At 45.4% G+C, this 15,797-nt stretch overlaps 1 protein-coding gene across 1 annotated transcript in view; it reads right to left on the minus strand.

The window, feature by feature from the left end:
• Window positions 1–211: 211 nt before the first annotated feature.
• PPP1R7 (protein phosphatase 1 regulatory subunit 7) overlaps window positions 212–15,797 on the minus strand; it is a 73,563-nt gene continuing 57,977 nt past the window's right edge. Inside the window, exon 10 of the mRNA XM_069727720.1 lies at window positions 212–1,538. Within this exon, the coding sequence (XP_069583821.1) occupies window positions 1,362–1,538 (177 nt within the window). The 3' untranslated portion in view covers window positions 212–1,361. The remainder of the gene's footprint in view (window positions 1,539–15,797) is intronic.

Below are 15,797 nucleotides of genomic sequence, written 5' to 3' on the forward strand. Positions count from 1 at the left end.
CATATGCTACAAAGGACATGATGGGTTCTCTTTAAATTCTAGCCCTCAATCTAGTTATCATATCCTTTCTATGTCATAATGTATCACATATTAATCCTTGCACTTTCAAGCAAGTATATTCAAAAAAGGAAATAATTATCCAGTCCAAGAACCTAAAATTGTGCTTGTGGAACCTTCCCTAGTTATTTGACAGATTGGAAATCTTATAACCTTTGCTTATACAATAAATATTCTTTATTGGAATACTCGTTTAATATATTCTATGGAGTTAGTAACTTTGACGTTCCTTTAATAAAAATGAAGATAAATGGGACTTGAAACCACTGCTATTTTTGATACAGGCAAGCAGATGGTAAAGATGTCTGATGCACCCCTCTGAAAGCTTAGTCTTATAAAAAAAAAAAAAAAAAAATCTGGCAGCAAGCTTGTGCATTGTAATTTGACAGCAGCATGATATAGCGTTGGAGACCCTGATTCCAGCAATGTGTTACTTGCCGGTCTGCTTGCTGTTTTTAATATAATCGCTTTTTCTCTGCTGCATATCTAGCAGTTTTCAAATGCTGAGCTCTGTACACTGTGCATAGGCAGAAAGCTGCTAATCAATGGATGGGCACAGGTAACACAGCAGTTGAATAGGAAGCACAAGATCACCTACTTCTGTAGTAATCTTCTGCAGATAAAAACATTGATTTTATTGAAACAGTAACACATAGCCTTCTGATAGCTTGTTGGAATCAGGCTCTCAACCTCTATATTATCTGCTTTCAGATTACATAGTAAAAACCTGACCGTTTAATTGTAAACCTTTAGGGGTGTTTTTTTTTTTTTGGGAGGTGCATCACACAAGCTTACAAGGGATGCACTGAAAACAAACAAACCCAAAAAAAAGTGCCCACAGCTGCAGATATAAAACCAACTCTTGTAAACAAAAACTATAAACAAAAACAATGCAAGAAGATGCAACTAAGAGGAATATTACCGGATCCATTAGTGCTGTGACATGTAAGGTGGTGTGGAATGACAACTCGGCCAGAAGCCACATGAAATGACATGTAATGGCCATATGCTGAGGTTAAAAAAAAAAAAAGTCTTTATTAACTAGAGGACTATTGTCCAGAAATAAATACTGTATTGGACACCACCAGCGAGTGGGGTTATTTCTATTCATTCTAGGGTAAGACAGTCCTGTGACAAGAAGAGTCTATGGAATGAGCAGTTAATCAGTTTGATATGAGAAAATCATGCAAGGTGGGGAACATAAATGTGATGGGATAACACGCAAACAATTTCTATGTTAAGAGGTTGGCGTTGTACTGTGCTGCTAGAGTAGAAGGGAGAAAGGCATAATGCCATGGCTCAATTCAGAATCTGACAAACGTTGCATCAATTTGACGGACCGATGGCAGAGCCAGCATGATCTTGCGCCTGTATTGGTTATCTTTCTGTAGAGGATTCCTTTCCAGATATACTGTCTGCAAACTTTTGGCCCCACTCAGCTCTTCCAAGTCAGCCCAGTTCTCCACCAAGTTGTCGTTCATCTGTGATAAACAAAATATATATATGAAGATCTCCAAGCAGGACCAGTTACAAGCCTCACTGAATATTACAATAAATATTTGCAATACAAAGTTTGCACAGGATCAGCTTGACAAACAGATAAAAGTTTTGACCTGCAGGAGAACTTCGCTATTTCCCCATTAATGATGGGGCTTCACAAGACATTTGCAAACATGTCATCTTCGTGTTAATTGTGGCATTCATTAACTTCTCACCCAAAGTGAAACATATCAGTACAGTGCAATGGGCTCTTCCCCACAGGCCTTTCAAACACTTGATTGGCAAATTTGCAGAGTAGTAAAATTATTTCTAATAATCTTTTTTTTAATGGCAAATCTACAATTTCAGAACTTTTTTTTCTTAAGTGCATCCAGTAGGGGCTAAAATTCATTTTTTCAAATGTGTTTTAAAAATATTGGTGCAGTGTTTAGCTGTCACTATGCAAGGATTGTACTAAAAATAAAAAAAAATAAAAATAGGGTTTTTCGTGTACTCACAAGTAAATTCCTTTTCTCAAAGCCATTCATTAGGGGACACAGACCATGGGTGTATGCTGCTGCCACTAGGAGGCTGCCACTTAATGATACAAAGAAAGTTATCTCCTCCCCTGCAGTATACACCCTCCTGCTGGCTCTCAGCTAACCAGTTCAGTGCAAAAGCAGTAGGAGATCAATAGCATATGAGAGTACAACATGTCAAATCATAAAACAAGCATAAGCTAATAACAGGGTGGGAGCCATGTCCCCCAATGAATGGCTCGGAGAAAAGGATTTTACAGTGAGTACACAACAATCCCTATTTCTCCTTCGCCTCAAGTGCGCCACCACAGCCTGCAGAGTCCGCCTGCCCAGACTCACATCTGCGCAAGTCTAGGAATTATAGTGCTTCAAGAATACATGAGGACTGTACGAACCCGAAAGCTTGCAGGTGTGCTTTGCCGACGCCTGGTGCCTAGAACCCAAGATACCACAATAGACATGGTTGGAGATAGGCTGACATCTAACACGGAAGGACTCCTGGATGGTGAAACAAATCCACCAGGCTAACATGGCTGATGAAATGGTTAAACCCTTCCTGTAACCGTGAGGAAGCCTTCCTCTTACAGTCAGGAAGCCCAAATAAAGTGTCCAACCTTCGGAAGGACGCCGTCCTCGATAAGTACCTACTCAGAGAACTCACTTCTCCAGAATATGGGGAACCCATTCCGTTTTGTGGACTGGTGCCGAAAGAGATGTCCTCATAATAGTGGGAATACGATACCACCTTGGTAACAAGGGACAGGGATGGCCTGAGGACAACCTTGCCTTGATGGTAATAAAGAAAAAAGTCTGAAAGAACAGAGCAGCTAGCTCCGAAGACTCGTCAGGATGAAGAGATCGCAGAGAAAAAAAGGGCGACCTTCCCTGATGGTAAAGTCTGTCCGGAACAAACGGAGTCTACTGTAAGGCTCCCAGGACCATTAGGGACCCAAAGATCTAACGTATGCGATAGGGAAGAACCACATGTGAAAAACACCCTGCAAGAAAGTCCCTTCTTGCAGTTTTGTTGAAATAAGATGGAAAAGTACTAGCTCCACAAACGAAGAACCTGACGTGGTCAGTGCAGATCTCCCAGGATCACTGGGGCCCTTGCTGCTTCCGAAAGTCTCTTGGAAGTAATGGAAGAGGGGTTATGGAAACTTGTACCACGAAAGAACCAGAGCATGCACTGCGATGGCTTTTTGATCTCGAGGCCGAACCGTGAAGTCGAGTACATTGGCGTTCAGTCTGGAAGCCATCCGATCTACATCTGGAGTGCTTCAGTGAAGGCAGATTTGATGGAAGACTTCCGGGTCAAGTTCCCACTCACTTGACGCGGGACCCTGATGGCTGAAGAAGGCTGCCGCACAGAGTTCTACTCCTGGGATGTGTACTGCTGAGATCACCAAATGCTAGATCTCAGCCCATCAGAGAATGTGAGGTACCTCGGCCATGGCGCCTGACCGTGGGTACCTGCTAGATGATTGATGTATGGCACAGCCGTGGCATTATCCTATTCGGATGGGGAGACCCATCAGAAGGCAGTGGACCTGCTGTAGGACTAGCCGTACCGTTCAGATCCCCAGAACAATGATCGGGAGAAGAAGACTGGCATCGGTAGTTACTAATAGTGATGAGCGAGTGTACTCGTTTCTCGGATTTTCCCGAGCACGCTCGGGTGATCTCCAAGTATTTGTTAGTGTTCAGAGATTTAGTTTTCATCACCTCAGCTGAATGATTTACAGCTACTACCCAGCCTGAGTACATGGGGGAGTTGCCTGGTCGCTAGGGAATTCCTGTGTGTGTGTGTGTTAGAGAGAGAGAGACAAAGCTTCTGGGCATGCTCAGTGTGTAAAAAACGGATTCAGTCGCCAGAAATGTTTTTTCACACATCGGTTCTATGCGTTTATTGCCGGAAACGTCCCTTCAGGCTTTTTCACCGGACACAAAAAACGTTGCAGGAGACGTTTTGATCTGGCACAAAACGGATGAAACGCATGTCCTTCAGGCACAATCCAGCAATAATACAACTCTATGGGGAAAAAACGGATCAGGCGTAAGAAAAAAACTGATCCAGATTGTGCCTGAAACTGCCGGATTGCGCCTGAAACCAAAAACCTGATGTGTGAAAGCAGCCTAACAGTCGCAAATCATCCAGCTGCTGCGAGGAAAACTAATCTCTGAGCAGTCATAAATACTCAGAGACCACCCGAGCAACGAGTACACTCGCTCATCACTAGTCACTAATAACCATTGAACCGGGAGAAAGGATCTACACTGGATGGGGGAAGAGCTCAGAGACTACCCTCTGAAAAGCCTGTTTGACCTACAGAAAATGAGCGGAGCGAAGGAAACTGCTTCCATTGCCGTTACCATTTTTCCTCAGAACCCTCCTAGCAAATCGAACGGAATGAGGGGATGAGTGATCAAGTGCACGAGCTTCCTGTTGAAGGGCCACGGCCTTGTCTCAAAGGAGAATTACCAACTTTCTGGAAGTGTCCAGGATCATCCTCAAAAAGTTTATCTGCTGGGCTGGAAATGAGGAAATCTAAGTTTAGCTGCCAGCCCAGGAGGGAGAGGGTATCGCAAGTGATATAGGCGACTCAGCGCAGTCCTGGAAGAGTGGCTAGAAAGTCAACCAGATAGGGCAGGACGACCACTCCTCTAGGGTGCAAGAGGAACATGACAGCCGCCATGACCCTTGCGAACACTCTGGGTGCAAGGCCGAAGGGCAAGGTCGTGACTTAAAAATGCTGTTCGCGAATAGAAAAGGGAAGGAATTTATGAAGAGAGGAAAAATAGGAATATGAAGGTAAGCATCCCGAATGTCGATGGATGCCAGAAACACCACCTTTTTCCGTTGAAGTAATGGCTGAGCGGAAGAACTCCATCTGAAGGAGGAGGACCTTGCCAAGCTTGATAGAAGTTTGAGGTCCAGGATCGGTCTTACTTTTCGGTCCCCTTTTTGGAACCAAGATCCCTTAGATCTAGACTGTCCTGGACAACGTTTCCACTGCTGCATGGGTCTATAGGAAACATGTGATCCTTTGTTCCTGTGTGGGAAACGCTCCAAACCTCTCATCATATAACCGACCACTCTGGTAAGGGAGTGATGTCAGAGGCTTTTTGAACGCAAAGTACGCTTCCATTCTCTGAGCCATAATGCCCTTCTGAGTGTAATGGCATTTGCTGCTGACAGCGCCGTGCAAATAGCCGCATCCAAGAGGCGTGAACCACAGTCTCCCGCTCAAGAGATTTGATTGGCCAGCTGTACTGTCTACGGGAAAAGATTACTGTTGTGAGTCAAAGTAGTTAAGGTCTCCGACCAGGAGTCCATTGCTCTATCAACCGATGCAGCATCTAAGGAAGGGTATAGCGCTGAACACGAGGTCGCAAAGGCCAGGGAAGTGGAGAGGGATTGTCCGCCTTCTTGCATCATCTGCTAAATAGTGGTGATGCAGAGGGGATGTTCGCACGCCAGAAAGGGTGCGTCTGTACATCCACATAGTTCAGATCCCCGGGTGGACAGGGCTAGTTGTCCGGAGTTAGGCCTGGCTGCAGAAGAGGATACATGGATGTGACACTCCATGTGCTCGTCTGTTGATGGTGTGGGGAGATCGGTGCCCTTTAAAGGACACGTTGTCCCTAAAAATCAGACCAGGTATGGCATCCCACGTCGTAGGGGGTATACGTGGAGGGGACACCCCCCTGTTTACATATTGGCTGAAAAAGGATACCGCTCTTGAAGAGGCTTCTGTCCAATGAATCGCTTATCTGGACGCTCCCTGTGCGGGTGAATGGCAAATCCTCTACGAGGGAGTTTAGTCTCCTTATGAGGGACACTGCGTGATCTAGAGCAAAACCGGAGTCCTCGTCAATCTACAGAGATTGGTTGATGATATAAATACGTGAATCTATCCTTTTCTGAAGCTCTGGCGAGTCCAGATCCAAGGCAATATCCGATCCATATTCAGAGTCTTGTCCTCAGCAAATCATTGGTGAGGGAGATCAGGAAAAGAAGCTTCCATTTTCCAGATACCTGTACGTTTCTAGACGCCTTGTGGCCCCTGCTAGCCGATGGCTCCCATGAAGGAGAGGGCCCATCTATATCGGTCCTGCGAGCACTCCGAGCCACAGAGGGTTCACGGAGAGATTCAATCTCTTGGTCCGAGAAGCCATGGATTGCGGTCTCTGGGATAAGCTGTGATCAGTGGCGGAGGGCTCCTGAGCTCATTTAGGGTGACCGGCTTTGGACTGGTCATTTGCCTTTAAGACAAGGGAATAATGGTCATGTGCCCTTAAGACAAGGGAATACTGGTCATGAGCCTTTCAGACCAGGGAATATTGGTCATGAGCCTTTTAGACCAGGGAATACTGGTCAAGTGCCTTTAAGACCAGGGAATACTGGTCAAGTGCCTTTAAGACCAGGGAATACTGGTCAAGTGCCTTTAAGACCAGGGAATACTGGTCATGTGCCTTTAAGTACAGGTGAAAAATGCAGGGGGAGAGAGCATTACTTCCTTACCAGGGTATCTGATGCTGCAGAGTTGATTTGCCCGATAATGCAAAACCGTTGCCCCTATGTGAGCCGGCCGGGTGGACCAAGATGGCCACCGGGAGTTGCAGAGGTGGTAAAGTCTTTCAGAGAGCCAGAGGCGCCAATTTGGGGGGCGGAGCCTCGTGACTTCCATGAATAGGCCCAAGCCGGGCATAAATTTCTGCAGCCGGTGGGTAGAAGTGTGGGGCGTTGGAGTGGCTGAGAAAAGCGAGCACTCCCGTGCCAGGCGAGAAGCACCAGAAAAGTGCGGGGATGGCTTACGGGATGCGGCCTACACATCGGCCAAAGCCGGGGGTTACATTTTTGCAGCCGGCCGGAGCGTTACCTCAGGGAGGTGGGCCACAGGGAAGCCATGGCTGGGCTGCCTGTCAGCATGAGAATATCCCACTGCAGAGGCCCACCGCCGACTGGATCCACTCACCATCGGTGCACGTCCCGGCATGGAGCTGCCGCAGATGACTGGGTTTCAGCGCCGAGGAAAGCGCGTGCCCTCTACTGTTCTGCTGCAGGTCAGATAATGCAGCGTGGACGGTGTAGGGATATAGGGGTAAACCTCAATCCACCATCCCTTTGTTAGGGAGGTGGAGAGGAACCGTCCACCTCCTTGTGCCATCCGCTTTAACAGTGGTGGTGCAGTGAGGGCTGCTCAGACGCCATAGAGAGGGTACCTCTGTACATCCACGGAGTTCAAATCCCCGGGTGGACAGGGCCAGTTGTCCGGCAATAGGCCTGGCTGGGGAAGAGGATACGTGGAGGCGACACTCCATGTGCTCGTCCGTTCAGGGTGCGGAGAGATCGGTGCCCCTGAAGGGACCCGTCGCCCCTAAGAATCCGCTCAGGCGTGGCACGTCGCAGGAGAGGATACGGAGAGGCGACACTTTCCGTGCTCGCCTGTTGATGGTTCAGGGAGATCGGAGCCTTGAAAGAATCAGTCGCCCCTTCGTTGTAAAAAGTAAAATCAAAAATGTAAAAAGTAATAATAAAGAGTTTTGGGTCTGAATAGCAGACCTGTCTGTGTGCCTGCTACGGACACTAAGCAAGAACTGGTTAGCTGAGAGCTAGCAGGAGGGTGTATACTGCAGGGGAGGAGCGAACTTTCTTTGTATCACTTAGTATTGGCCTCCTAGTGGCAGCAGCATACACCCACGGTCTGTGTCCCCCAATGAGGCGAAGGAGAAAAAGGGGGGTGTGGATTGCCATGATAGAGTGAAGTTGCACCCAGCTTAACTCCGCTATCATATCACGTAAAAACCAAACAATCTGCTCTTCATCCTGCACAGCAGCTCCCAGCGGGGATATTGAGAGCTTTCAGCGCCCATAGAGAATGCATCGGGACCCACAGCTGAGACCTGGGGAACTCGACAACAGCTCTTACTGGAAACCACAGTTTGCAGCACTCCAGGAGAACCCCCAGAGCTTCCAACAGGAGTAGAGGTAACTTACCTGTTCCCTGAATATATACAATAAACTTGGCACTCAAATCGGTTGTAAGGTGAAGTTAATTGACTTTATGTGGAAGGAAAAATCACCTTCTAACGAGAAATTGTGGAGCAATGCAATAAATGAGAAAACGAAGGGGCTCTAGGCGAACTAAGCCGCTAATGGAGTCTGTGGCCCATAATCAGGATGAGGAGCTCAGATCTGCGTGGCGCTGGATCGCCAGAGAGGGAGTGCGTCCCTCTCTGGCGCTCCAGCGCCGCGCAGATCTGAGCCCCTCATCATGATTATGGGCCACAGACTCCATTAGCGGCTTAGTTCGCCTAGAGCCCCTTCGTTTTTTCATTTATTGCATTGCTCCACAGTTTCTCGTTAGAAGGTGATTTTTCCTTCCACATGTTGTAACCAGCTTAACCAGATAAATTGGAAATTGTTCTGAAGAAGGTCCAGTGGGACCGAAAACGTTTAACTGTTGAAACTGTATCTGGGACGTGCAATAAAGTCAATTAACTTCACCTTACAACCGATTTGAGTGCCAAGTTTATTGTATACATTGATTGACGGGTTGGAGACCCTACTTGAGCACCATATCTCACCATCCAGCAGAGTGCTGTGTTTTGTACATTACCTGTTCCCTGAGGCCCTGTCCATTCTGCATTGCTCCCAAAGCAGGCCACTGCTCTTTCACAAGATAGCCGCCATCCCTCTGCATTGCTTGCGTTTCCCCGAGCACCCTGAGGTCTGGGACTCTGGAGGCTACAACCAGGGAAGACTCGGACTCTCTCCGTTCGGAACTCTGCCACAACCTCCGCAATAAAAGAGGCCACAAAATGTGTTATCCTCAACCTAATTCTTCTCTAAAATAAGACTAATTTGAGGCCCTCTTTCAGCAGTCAGGACAGATTTCAGGAAACAGATGCACTAGATTTTTTCAGGCCCAAGCCTGACCATCTATTTTCACCTCCAGTCAATCTTAAAGAGGACAGCATTCCTCATAATAATCCTACGCAGACAATGGAGGAGAATCCAATTTTACCAGGGTCCTCTGGATGTCACAATATGTCACTTCATGCCTCAGCAGGTCCTGAATATGATGACACACCAGTTTCTTCTACTTGGGGGGCCTCATTTTATCCATCGACCATGGCAATATCAGCGGATCCCGCTGCTTCTCGGACTTGCAGGTGGAGCGGTTCTACACAACTGCCATAGATATTACCAGTCGGCTGTGCTCTCCCGGGTCTTTGACTTGGTACATCAATCTGCCGTTAAGCATTGGGTTTATATTGCTTAGGACATCTGCTGCCTTTGCATTCCTGCTCTACCCTGGATATGGCCCCATATTTCCCGACATGGGGACGATGAGTTATCATTCAGTGTGAGTCACTCTTTAAAGTCTACATTCTTTCAAACTCAAGGAGCCACTGGTTGACTCGCATAGTCCTCTTTCTCCTATAACCAACAATCCTGGATTCCCACCAGATGCCTCTTCTAATGAATTTCTAAATAGTTCTTTAAAAAAACAAAAAAAAAACAAACACCTTTGTCTTCATAACCTTGCTCCCCTGGATACCTTCTCCCACTCGCAAGCATTCTGCAAGGTAAAACTCCCACAAAGTGCCAGAATTTAGAATATCTTCCACATCAACACTTCTATCGCTCCCTAGCAATCAGAACCGAGAATACACGTCCCTTAGACCATGCAGTTTCAATACTGTATAAATTACTTTAAATTTCAGAGCTGGAATCTCTTCCACATTTCTGCAGAGCCTAGGAAACAGAACTACAACTAAAATTCTCAAACGATCAGTGGAATGCATGTTTCCACCTCTTCCACAAATCTAAAAGACAAATTATAAAATAATCTCTAGGTGGTATTTAGTTCCTTCGGTTTAGCACAAATGGTTCCCTGGTACTTCTAACTTATGTTGGCGATGTGGAGAAAGTGTAGGTACATTGGTTCACACCTGGTGGACTTGTCCGAGCCTTGCAGCGTTTTGGGAGGGAGTCCTTAAAGTAATCAAAGTTGTCACTGGAATAATTCCCAACAAACCTGAAGCAATCCTTCTATTCATGTTCCCCATGTCCGGAACTAGTTTAAAAAACACTCATGTGACACCTTTTTTCAAGCAGCCAAAAGAGTAATCCCCAGTCACCGGAAGTCCCCAGATGCACTTTCCCAAGAGGAATGGTTTACAGAAATCTCTAACTCAGCACATGGAGATGTTGGTTGCCCATTCGCAGGAGGAAAGGAGTAAAATTGGAACCAAGTGTATCCATTCTGATATCTTTCTATCTTCGCCTTTGTATAGGACCATCCGAGTTAATACACCTTGAATTTAAAACCGTTTGCACATTGTTTTCTTCACAATTTTGCATCAGGTCTCATCAGGCCACTTCCGAATCCCTCTAACCTGGTTTGTTTCCCTCATTCTGTTCATTCCTACTTTCTCTAGGCCTTCTATTCATCCCATGTAAGGGCGACAATTGTACACGGCTTCCTCTTTCAGTCTTAGTTGTAATTCCCTTATGTTGGATACAAATTTACTTGTAATATTGCTTTAGGTCGGAGTCACACTTGTGAGTGCAATGCGAGAAACTCGAACGAGTCTCTCGCATCAATACCTGGTCACTCGGGACCAGAGCGTTCAGCTGCATGTATTTCTATGAAGCTGAACGCTCCGGTCCCAAGTGCCGGCGGCAGTGTCGGGTATTGATGCGCGAGTTTCACGCATTGCTTTCGCAAGTGTGACCCCGGCATTACGGACGCAGATACAAGGATGTTTATATGTTTGAATTGTGTAATGAAGACTTTGTCAGGTCAACTTTTCTAATGGCCTTGAATTTATTTAATTTTGTTTGTTAGTTACAAAATTCTTAATAAAGCTTGAATTTGAAAAAAAAAAAACACCTTAAAAAAAGAGTTCAAATCGCCCTTTTGCCCCATTCAAAACAAAATAAAAAAAAACCCATTTAGTATCACTGTGTTCAGAAACGCTCAATCAAAATATAAACTAATCAGATCGCTAAATGGCGCAACGAGAAAAAGAAAAGCCAGAATTACATTTTTATTTTTGCCACAACATTACAATAAAATGCAATAACAGATGATCAAAACATCGTATCTGCGCCAAAAGTTGGAATCAGTCCTACTGGTTATTTCCAGGAGTCCATCCTGATAGCACCACCAGGAGGTTGTCCTTCATATCCTTGATAGGGACAGGAAACACAGAAGAGGTTACATAGCCCCTCCCCACCTCCACCCTTCAGTGTCTTTTCCAAGTACCACACCAGGATGGATTCAACGCTATTTTATTAAATTTCCATTACAAATGTTTATATCACATCAGATACGATATATACGGGAAGGAATATAAGGGGTGCTGTCAGGATGGACTCCTGGAAATTACATTACCGGTAGGACTAATTCCTACTTTCCCAGGACGTCTCTCCTGACAGCACCACCAGGAGAAGTACCCAATAACTCATTAGTGCGGGATTACTGCTTGGAGGACTTTCCTCCCAAAGGCCGTCTGCTGGTTTGACAGAACGTTCAGTTTGCAAAGATTACAGAAGGTATCTATTTTGGACCAAGTTGCGGCCCTGCAAATCTGATCCATAGAAGCCCCTGCACTCTCTGCCCAAGAAGCCGAGACTGCTCTCAGCGTATGAGCCTTAAGGCCTTCCGTCTGAATTTTTTCTGCTGAGGTATATGCTGTGGAAATGGCTAGTTTTATCCACCTAGCTAAGATGGCTTTTGATGCCTTCCTTCCTTTATTTTTCCCTGCCATCTGTATGAAGAGAGTTGAATCTAGTCTCCACCCTTCTGTGAGTTTCAGGTATTGTACAACTGTTCTCTTAACATCCAACGAATGGAGTGTACGGTCTTTTTCGTTTTTATAGTCCTGACAGAAGGTGGGCAATATTATTTCCTGGCTCCTATGAAAGTCAGTTACTACTTTTGGAAGGAAGGCCGGATTTAGCTTGAGAATGATACAGTCGTCTTGTATCTTTAGATATGGGTCCTTTATGGAAATGGCTTGAATCTCCCCTATGCGTCTGGCTGAGGTTATTGCCACCAGAAACACTGTTTTAAGTGTTACTGCTCTGAGATCTGCCTGGTCTAGGGGTTCGTAAAGATTTTCCCGTAAGAAATTTAGAACTAAATTTAGGTCCCAAGGAGGGACAGAGCTACGTATTGTAGGTCTAATCCGTTGAGTGGCTCTGATAAACCTTACCACCCAAGGGTGTTCTGCCAGCGGGTAATCCAAGAAGGAGCTCAGAGACGAGATTTGTACTTTTAGAGTACTGGGCTTTAGACCTTTGTCAAAGCCGGCCTGAAGAAAATTTAAGATTTGAGGAATATCAGGTCCCTGTTTAAGGGAAATTGGGCCTGTGCAATATGAGCAGAATTTTTTCCAGACTTTAAGATATATAGCTGAAGTGACTGGCTTTCTACGCTTTTGTAAGGCAGATATGACCGAATATGAGAGACCTCTTGATTTTAGCATTTCTTTTTCAGGATCCAGGCTGAAAGCTATAGGAACTCTAGATTGTGATGGATAAGAGGGCCCTGTGTTAGGAGATCTTGCTGTAGTGGTAGAATGATTGGATCTTCTACTGCCATCTGCTTCAGTACTGGAAACCAGCTTCTCCTGTGCCAATAAGGCACTATTAGGATAACTGTCGTTAGACTTTCCTGAATCTTCCGTAGAACTCTCAGAATTAAGGGCAGTGGAGGGAAGTCATAAGCCAGTTCCATATCCCAATTCTGGGCTAAGGCGTCCACTGCTGTCGGGTCGTCTCCAGGATTCAGCTAAAAGAAGCGTCTTGTTTTTGCGTTTATCCTTGAAGCGAATAAGTCTATCTCTGGGAAGCTCCAGGTGTCGGTAAGATGTAGAATGACTTCTTGATTTAAGGCCCACTCTGTGGGTTGGATCTTCTTTCTGCTGAGAAAATCTGCTGATTACTTTCGCCTGTCAAATGTACCGCTGTTAGGGATTTTACGTTGAGCTCTGCCCAAGAGAATATGAGGTTTGTTAGGTCCTGAAGGGGACAATGTCTTGGACCTCCCTCATGTAGGATGAAAGAGACCGTAGTTGAGTTGTCGGAGAATATTCTGACGTGAAGGTCGTTGAGCTGTTGCTGAGACCTGCTCAGCGCTTCCCAAACTGCTCTGAGTTCTCTGAAGTTTGAGGAGCTGTTGCGTATCCATGAGGGCCATGTTCCCTGAAGATAACGACCGTTTATGTGGGCTCCCCAGCCGCTGAGACTTGCGTCCGTCGTTATATTTATGCATGAAGACACCCGCTAAGGTTTGCCCTGCTGCAGATTTGGGACGTTGACCCACCAGGACAGGAAGCGTCTTCCTTCTATGGTTAAGGATATCTTGTCGTCCAATGACGTCTGTTTTCCGTCCCATCTGGCGAGTATGTCTCGCTGTAATGGCCTTGAGTGGAACTGGCTCCACTGGACGCACGGAATATATGAGGTCATCAGACCCAGTAGTCTCATGGCTTTCCTGATAGTGGTGTACTGCTTTTTTTCCCAATATCTGAGCCTCTCGTGAGACAGCTAGTTGTTTGTGAGCTGGAAGAAATGAATACTCTTTTTCTGAGTCCAGAAGGACCCCCAAGAAGGTTTTCTTCCTTTCTGCTTCTAGACTTGACTTTTTTAGATTTATTACCCATCCTAGGGTTTCCAGAAGCGACATAGTGTCTTTTAGATATTGTTCCATCTGCTGACTTGAGTCTGCCACCAACAACAAGTCGTCCAAGTATGGCACTATAATGACATTTTTGTCCGTAGGAAGGCCATCGCCTCTGCCATGAGTTTTGTAAAGATTCTTGGAGCTGATGATAGTCCGAATGGCAGACACTGGAACTGGAAATGAAGAATTTTGCCTCGGTCTTTTATAACGAACCTGAGGTATTTTTGGTGTATGGGATAAATGGGCACATGATAATATGCGCTTTTGAGATCTATTGTGCACATTACCAAATCTTTCTTTATTAATGGTATGACAGATCTGATGGTCTCCATTTTGAAGCGCTTGGAAAGAACCCACTGGTTCAGTGGTTTTAAGTTTATTATGGTCCGGTATTCGCCTCCTGGCTTTTTTATTGAAAAGAGACTGGAATAGTAGCCCTGGAATTGTTCTGACAGGGGTACCGGAACTATGGCTTTTATCTGTTTGAGTTCTTGTATGTCTTCTAAAAGTCTTCGATGAACCTCTAGAGATTGGCTGCGGGTCAGACAATATCTTCTGGGGGATTTTTGAGTAAATTTTATTTTGCATCCCTGAGAGAGTGTTTGAATTATCCAACGATTTTGGGTAATACCCTACCATCCTTCCCTGAACCGTTGAAGTCTTCCTCCAATGCGCTTGACGTCATTGTTTACCTGACCCAGTCCCTTGTTCACGAAAGGAGCCTCTCCCCCTGCCTCCTTTAGGGTAGCTCCATCTTCCAGTTTTACCCCTGCCACTATAATCCTGCCTGGGATTGAATCGGGGCTTGCGAAACACTGGCATTTTCTTTGTTTCTGTTCTGGGAAGCCCTTCTTATCGGATGCTTTGTCAAGTAAATCATCCAATACCGGGCCAAATACGTGGAGACCAGAAAATGGGATCGAACACAGTTTATTTTTGGATTGAGTGTCTCCAGACCGCACGCCTTGCAGCATTAGACAATGCATTGCCCCTGGCTGCAAAGCGGACTGACTCCGCCGCGGCATCTGCCATAAAATCAGTTGCCATCTTAAGCAGTGGTAAGGATTTTAATATTTCTTTTCGATGAGTTTTATTTTTTTATTTGGGTTTCCAACTCTTCAACCCATAAACACATTGACCTTGCTACTGAGGTTGCAGCTACATTGGCCTTTATAATTGCTGCTGAGGCTTCCCATGATTTTTTAAGGAGATCCTCCGCTCTCCTGTCCATGGGATCTTTAAGGCCTGAGGAATCCTCGAATGGGATGGCTGTTTTCTTCGACACTCCTGCCACTGGTATGTCAATTTTTGGAACTGTTTCCCACGTTTTAGTATCCTCCGAATTAAAGGGAAGTCGGAATTTAAAGTCTTTTGAGACTATAAGTTTCATCCCCACATCTAAAAATCAATGTAAAATCAATGGTGTCATTCAAAAGTACAACTCATCCCCCCAAAAAATCAAGCCCTCACACGGTCATATTGACAGAAAAAAGGTATGGGTTTGGGAAAAAGGGGACAAAAACTGAAAACGCAAAGTTTCAAGGTCGTGAAGGGGATAGGTGCAAAAAAATGTAAAAGCTTAAAATTGTGAACCAAAATTCTGATATTTTCACAAATAAACGAAAAAAAATAATCGGCGTAAATTTACTACTAATATGAAGTACAATGTGTCGCAAAACAAAATCACCGGGATCCGTTGAAGCGTTCCAGAGTTATTACCACATAAAGTCACACTTGGTCAGAATTGTAAAACTTGGTCTGGTCAGGAAGGCGAAAACAGGCTCGGGGGTGAAGGGGTTATACATGTGAAATGCTGCTTGATGGGGTGGAGATCTGATGAATGTCTCGGCCATTGCAGAATTTTTCACATCTTTGCCTGAAAAAACTTTTGAGTTGCTTTCGCAGAATGTTTTGGGTCATTGTCCATCTGTACTGTGAAGCGCCGTCTAATCAACCTTGTTGCATTTGGTTGAACCTGAGCATAAAGTATTGCCCTGTACACTTCAGGATTCATCCA

Source organism: Ranitomeya imitator, chromosome 5 (assembly GCF_032444005.1).
Source record: "Ranitomeya imitator isolate aRanImi1 chromosome 5, aRanImi1.pri, whole genome shotgun sequence".
NCBI lineage: Eukaryota > Metazoa > Chordata > Amphibia > Anura > Dendrobatidae > Ranitomeya > Ranitomeya imitator.